At 43.2% G+C, this 7,500-nt stretch overlaps 3 protein-coding genes across 3 annotated transcripts in view; all 3 read left to right on the forward strand.

Annotated features, from left to right (window-relative positions):
* Window positions 1-5,072: 5,072 nt before the first annotated feature.
* Window positions 5,073-5,885, forward strand: LOC138005760 (uncharacterized). Its single transcript, XM_068851940.1, has one exon. It carries the CDS (start codon window positions 5,073-5,075, stop codon window positions 5,883-5,885), a length of 813 nt encoding a protein of 270 aa, XP_068708041.1.
* A 127-nt stretch (window positions 5,886-6,012) lies between these two features.
* On the forward strand, window positions 6,013-6,735 carry LOC138005761 (uncharacterized). The gene has a single exon (XM_068851941.1). The coding sequence runs from the start codon at window positions 6,013-6,015 to the stop codon at window positions 6,733-6,735; it is 723 nt and encodes a 240-aa protein (XP_068708042.1).
* Window positions 6,736-6,844: 109 nt separating this feature from the next.
* The window catches only part of LOC138005762 (uncharacterized), an 879-nt gene continuing 223 nt past the window's right edge, over window positions 6,845-7,500 (forward strand). The window contains exon 1 of the mRNA XM_068851942.1: window positions 6,845-7,500. This exon is cut by the window's right edge and continues 223 nt beyond it. Coding sequence (XP_068708043.1) covers window positions 6,845-7,500 — 656 coding nt within the window.

A 7,500-nucleotide genomic window follows, 5' to 3' on the forward strand; every position in this document is an offset into this window, starting at 1 on the left:
CGTTTGCGATAAAATACTAACTTTTTCTAACTACACTGAATTTCGAGGTAAACAAAGTCGATGTACATATGTATTTGTGTCACATTGTCACATGGTTTGGATAGTTGTATAAAGTAAAAAAAAAAAAAAAAAACAAAAACAGCAGTAGACTAGCAACCTTTGTGGCATGATTATGGTGCTGAAGCAAGAATCCCCTTACAAGAAGGGGTTCCTCTCCACTAACTGAGATAATAGTCTCTAATAAAGTGGGTAAGTGTGGGGGAAATTCTGTGTGTGTGGATGGTGAGTTGAGAAAAAATCATAACCAAAAATTAGTCCGTAAAATGAGGAAGAGAAATTCACAAAGCAAACTCTCAACCTCACAGTGGAGTTAGCAAAAACAAAACAAACTCTGTGTGAAAATAAAAACTTTAATTTCAGAAACAGCCAGATAGTACATGTATAAGAAACTAAATCAAGTAAGAGGGATAAACAAATATTTGAACATGGAAATTATTCGTTCTTAAAAAATAAGAATAATAAATAAGAAACAATTCCTACACAAACCCCTCGTTCTTAAAAACAGGAAAGGGCAGTTCCCAAACCCAAAGAAATCTCATGCAAAATGAAACACAGGTGTATTAAATGAGGCAAATCTAAACAACTCAAAGGGAAAGCAAAGCTGACTGCGACATCATTCGACTCGTAAATGGCTGCGAATCTTCAGGGGTAGAGCGCAACCGAGCAAGGGAGTTTCTAGTCCAGCGCTGGACCTCTACCCGACCCCCTTGTGCCGAGTCAAGAAAGGAAAAAGAAAGGAACAAACGGAAAACCAGGAGAAAACAACACCAAAACCATGGACAGACTAACACGACCAAAACTGCAAAACCAATCAAGCAAAACTGGGACTGATAACATGAACCAAGGACACACTTACCAGATGTATAACATGATTACTGAAGCAAAATTATAGTTCAAAATGGATACCTGGTTACTTACATGGAAGAAAAAGCTGGCACAGATGTCCCTACTCACCAAACATTTGCAAACTCTCCAGCAAACGTCAGCTGTGCTTACGACAAAAGAATTCAAATGTGACCCAAACTGCACACATGGCCTGGGCACGAGATATGAGAAGGAGTCGATCTGGGAACTAGCATGACAGGGAAAATGCCCAATGCAGTAAAGTACTACTACGAAATGGGGATTAGGAAGCTAAAAAAGGGGCAGATTGTCCCCCAAAAAACATGGAGGCCCAAGTGAGATTGCGTTGCTATTGATTCAGGGTGTACTGCAGGAGTATAATCATTCCTTCTTCTGAATGGTGCCAGAAAAAAAACCCACAGGTGTATAGATCATTCTTTCTTTTGGATGGATCCAGGTAAAAATCCCATCAGGTGTATAAATCATTCGTTCTTTTGGATTGATCTAGGGAAAAATCTCATCAGGTGTATAAATCATTCGTTCTTTTGGATGGATCCAGGGAAAAATCCCATCAGTTGTTTAAAATACTAGCTTTCGTCCTACTTCTCTCTTTGTTTTTAATGGGAAACACTTTATTCAAGTTAATGTAAAGGAAGAGCTGTGGAAATGCATGCATGCTAAGATTGATCCATTCAAATATATTAAAGTTTGTAAGGAATTGTTTGCTCTTTTTTAGTTTATGTTTTCTGGCTCGCTAGTCACGTTTTCCATAAAATACTAACTTTCTAAGCCTACACTGAAATTTCGAGATAAATAAAGTTGATGTACATATGTATTTGTGTTACAGTGTCACATGGTTTGGAGAGCTGCATGACGCGAACAAAAACATACGCGCAAGAAATGGACCCGCAAAGCTGAGAGCGCGTTCGACATCATCAAACTTTATACCCCTGGCAAGACTTAGAAAAACAAATAGCCATGAGCTCAAGTGGCTGGAAGATAAGACTTTGAGGTTGAATACGAACACAGATGGATTAAGAAAACTCTTTTGGAGCCTAACTTAAGCCTAGAGTAAATTAGGGTCAGGTTAGGATTAGTTTTGGTTGTTTACATAAATATTAATTGACCAATCACAGAATGTAAAAAAATGAAAAGAACCGTGTTGGATTGAGCATGTTCGTCGTTGTAGTGTAGTGGTTAAGACAGGACTATAGATCTGGAGGGAGCGAGTTCGAGTACCGGTAAGTGCATAGTACAGTTCTTTGTTCCCTTACTATGTTGTAATGTTGAGACTGAATTAATAAGTGTATGAATACAGAAACCGATAAGATGATACCAAAGATTAAGAAGATGTGTTGAGATGCGTAAGACAGAGCTTGAGGAGGGATAGTATTGTACAATGGGGTTTCTTTTTTTAACCAATACTATTCATTCTTTGTGACGTGTAGTTGCGCATTACGCGCATTACGCAACCCTACTGTGCATATACCGTCCCTCCTCAAGCTCTGTCTTACGCATCTAAACACATCTTCTTAATCTTTGGTGTCATCTTATCAATTTCTGCATTCATACACTGATTAATTCAGTCTCAACAATACAACATAGTAAGGGAACAAAGGACTATACTATGCACTGACCGGTACTCGAACTCGCTCCCTCCAGATCTATAGTCCTGTCTTAACCACTACACTACAACGACGAACATGCTCAATCCAACAAAGTTCTTTTTGTTTTTTACCTTTCTATGATTGGTCAATTAATTAATGTAGGCACCAAAAGAGTTTCTTTAATCCATCTGAGTGCGTATTAAACCTCAAACTCTTAGCTTCCAGCCATTTGCCCTCATGGCTATTTGTTTCTCTACGTCTTGCCAGGGGTCTATACCTGTTACACGTTTTTCAAATAGCGGAAATCGAAATGTTTTGACTATGTATAGGTTTCGAGAAACTTGGCTGTTTTCTTCAAACGATATGTGCCGATAATTTGATACATATAGAATACATGTTTTATTTGTCGAGTCCTTCAAATGTTCAAGTTGTCGGAAGAGTGATATAGCATGACAGCGTGACAAGAAAGCATTACCATTGTCGTTATTAAGTTAAAGACAATCTCCATTGAACATAGAACTTTTGATTGAGAAACGGTGTAATAAGATCGTTTTTTGGGTGGGTGAGGAGAGAGAAAAAAATAAAAAACCGAAGGAATCTGTAATCAGGGAAAGCAACACAAACCCAATTTAAGATATAAACCTGTGACTTATTTGTCGGATACCCGTTCCCGGCAAAAGTGGCACCTCCGACGGGACACACAGCAATAAGATGGAGATGACTGCAAAAATCGAGCAACTCTACAAGACAATCGACGCGAAGCTTCAACTATTGAAGTTCACACGTTCGCAAACAGATTCCGCGATACAGAATTTAAACTCCACAGCAATGGAAAGGCTACGCAACACCCCAGCAAAGAAGGTGGAAGAAGTCCACGACATTAAGGTTAGCGTAATAGAATTAAGATTTGAAGCGGCGGAAAAGGAAGATGAAGTCCAACTTTGGAGCACGAAATTAGATAAAGATGTGGGCGTATTTAAAACGACCATTGTTGATCTTGACGCAAGGGTTAAGCAATCTAAGAGTGCGTCGCTTGAAGCCGCAAAGAAAGAAGAAGAAGATCATGCAGCTGAGATCAGAGTACGAAAATATGAAGAGGAAATGCGATTTGAAAAGGAAAAATTAGAGCAAAGGCTGAAGTACGAAAAGCAAATAGAAGAAAGCCGTTAAGATCAAAACAAAAATGATAAATCAATCAACGCCAAGTTACCAAAACTTGTAATTACAAAGTTTAAAGGCACGCACACCGATTGGCTTTGATTTTGGAACCAGCAGAAAGCAGAAATTGATTCGTCTGATGAATTGCCAATCACGGAGTTCATATATCTAAAGGAAATAGTGGATCTGAAAGTCAGATCAATAATCAACGCCCTGCCGTTCAACTCAGCTATTTACGTTATTTACGAGCGAAGAATATTTTAACAACCAAGTACGGAAAGGATAGCGAAATCATCAACGCACATGTCACTAACATAATGTCGCTTCCAGTGATCCAGGGCGCTAACCCTAAAAAAATATTGGAGTTCTACGAAACATTGCTACCAAATTTGCAAGCCATGGACAAGATAAGAGAGGTAAATGGATATGTCAGGATGACGCTAGACAAACTGGAGGGCATACGAGGGGACTTAGTACGAACTGATGATAATTGGCAAGACTGGGACTTTCCACACCTGTTAGAAGCACTGCGGAAGTGGACCATCAGAAACCCGCCCAAACACCGCGAAGAGAGACAAAGCCAAGACAAGTTGCCACCACACAAGCCAATGAAACCTTTTCTACCGAAGAACAGAAGTTACCAAATTAACACGCCAATAAGAACCAAAAAGAAGACCGTGCGTTTACTGCGAAAGTGTAGACCATCAGTCCGTCAACTGCAAGAAGGTGATCACATTACAAGAATGCAGAAGAGAATTGAACCGTAAACAGTTGTGCTTCAACTGCACCGGCACAAATCACAAGGCCCCAGAATGTCGCTGTTCCGCGTGCTGCAAGTTTTGCAACCGAAGACACCACTCTTCAATTTGTCCCGCGAAGATACCCCAACAATCGCCGGAGCCTATGTTGGTAGTTACTGAGAAAGGATCCGTTAATTATCCGGTGGTCGTTGTGAGCTTGGGTGGAATCCATTGCCGCGCGCTGTTAGACACTGGTGCTAGGAGCTCCTACGCATCTACGGCCTTGCTCCACCGCATTGGGAAACAGCCAGTTCGAAGAGAATTTAAACGCATCGAAATGTTGATGCAGGCAAGCAACAGAGAGATCGAGATTTACGATGTTGTCATCAGAAGTTTGACGGGAGAATTCCAGCTTCGAACCGAAGTCACTAAGGTGGACCGCGGCACGCTACTCAGTCTGGAAAACCCTCGGTACAAGGATCTGATGGAACGGTACGATCACCTGAAAGGAGTCACAATGGATTACGTTGACGATAAAGAGGAGCTTCCTGTACATCTTATCCTCGGAACGAACGAATACGCGCAGATAAAGACCGACACCACACCCAAGATCGGGAAACCAGGAGAGCCCATTGCCGAATTAACAAGATTAGGATAGACCATCATGTCAGCTGGAAGTGAATCCGACCTCACAAACATGTTCCTGACCCAAACCTCTGCGGCTGACTATGTAGCCTTGTGTAGACTCGATGTGTTTGACCTACAGGACCATCCAGTTGGCGACCAAGATCTCGTCTTCCAAGAATTCAAGGAGCAACTAACAAGAAACCCGGGAGGGTGGTACGAAACCGGCCTCCTTTGGAAGGGAAATCATTCACCCCTGCCTAACAACAAACATGGCAGCCTGAAACGAGTAGAGAACCTTGTAAGGAAACTGGAGAAACAGCCAGGCATGTTACAGAAGTATGACGGGATCATTCAAGATCAGTTATCTCAAGGAATAGTCGAACGAGTGCACAGTGAACCACAAGGGAAGGAGTTTTACATCCCGCACAAGGCCGTGATTCGAGAGACCGCGGAGAGCACGAAGATTCGAATCGTCTACGATGAGTCCGCCCGAGCAAATGAGAAAGCACCATCTCTCAATGACTGCCTGGAGACTGGGCCACCATTGCAAAACAAACTTTGGAGCGTACTCGTGAGAAACCGGTTCCAACTTGTGGGCCTAGCAGGGGACCTGAAGCAAGCTTTTCTACAAGTCAGAATCCGGGAGGAAGACAGGGACGTGATGCTATTTCACTGGCTCAAGGACCTAGAAACCAAACACGTCACCAAACACGTTCGGTTTGTCCTCGTCGCCATTCTTACTTGGGGGTGTGATCGATCAGCACCTAAAAAATCTTCAGAACATCTACCCAAGGGAAATAGAAGAAATCCGACGAAGCCTCCACGTGGACGACTTAATCAGCGGCGATAAAACCGTGGCTGGCGCGCAGCACCTGAAAGAAACATCACAGTCCATCTTCAGAGCAGGGAAATTTGAACTACACAAATGGCATTCCAATGCCCCATCCCTGGAACAGCCTAATCCCCACGAGGAAACAATGGAAGAACGACCCACTACCCATCAAAATGAAAACCAGAGCTACGCCAAGGACCATTTAGGAGTCAAGCAAGGAGAAACGGAGCTGCTTGGTGTACCATGGGACAAACGAGAGGATACAGTACAAACCAGTTTCCCTGACCCGATCACGAAAGCAACTAAGAGAGAAGTCCTCGGAAAGATCGCCAAGATCTACGATCCCCTCGGTCTACCATCATCAATCACTCTGGAAGGGAAATTTCTTTACAGAGCAGTGTGTGAAGCTCGAATCCCATGGGACCAAGAGCTACCCCAGGAACTCGAGATAGGTTGGCAAGCCTGGGAGAACAGCCTTACAGACAAGGTAGAAGTAGCAAGAAGCATTGCCCAGCACCAGGAAGAAATCACTAGCATCAACCATCATGCCTTTGGCGACTCGAGCAGCCAGGGCGTGTCAGCTGCAGTTTACGCCGTCACATATCAACCGACGGTGGTATCACAAGGACTCGTCACAGCAAAGTCCAGACTGGCGAAGAAAGGACTTGCGATACCAAAACTCGAACTAGTGTTGGGGCACATGGCAGCAAATCTTGTGGATAACGTTAAAGAAGCACTGCAAGGTTTCCCAGTTGAAAGTGTTTATTGTTTGCTCGATAGCAGCGTCGCTCTTCACTGGATCAAGGGAGGCAGAGACTACAAGCAATTTGTTAGTAACCGAGTGTGGAAAATCCGAGAGAAGAAGTAAATCCAGTGGAAGCACGCGGGTACCAAGAAAACCTGCCAATCAGTTGCAGTTCTGGGTAAGAAGATCACAAGTCAGGAGTCAAGGAACCACCAAATTTGACAAAGATCAAATGAAACTGAACCTCCAGCAGAACAGGGATGGGATATTCGAGTTCCGAGGACGTATTCAAGGACACTACCCAATTTACCTACCTGACGATGGCGTGTTTATTGGAAAATTAGTGACATACTTCCTCACCCAGACCCTACATGGGAGAGTTAGTTTGACCATGGTTAAAGTACGCGAAACTTATTGGATACCTACGTTGCGTCAGCTTGTTAAACGCCTTATCAAGCGTTGTTATGGATGCAAAAGATTTCATGTATCAGCATTCGCCAGTCCTCCTCCAGGCTACCTGCCTATAGATAGGACAGAGGGAACCTCGCTCTTCCAGGTTGTTGGAATAGACTACGCCGGACCAGTCAAGTACCGTGATGGCAGAAATAAAGAAGGGAAAGTGTACATAGTCCTTTATGCCTGTAGCCTGTCCCGGGCCTTGTACCTCGAACTGACAAAGATCATAGAGACCGAAGAGTATATCAGTTCCTTGAAGCGGTTCATAGCAAGAAAAGGTCCCCCTGAAAAAATCTACTCAGATAATGGCAGGACCATCGTGGCTGCTGCGAAGTGGTTACGGAATGTGATGGAAGACGAGCGCCGCCATGACTACCTTGCCAAGATGAACATCAAATGGCAGTTGAATCTCAGTAGATCTCCATGGTGGGG

Source organism: Montipora foliosa, chromosome 6 (genome assembly GCF_036669935.1).
Source record: "Montipora foliosa isolate CH-2021 chromosome 6, ASM3666993v2, whole genome shotgun sequence".
NCBI lineage: Eukaryota > Metazoa > Cnidaria > Anthozoa > Scleractinia > Acroporidae > Montipora > Montipora foliosa.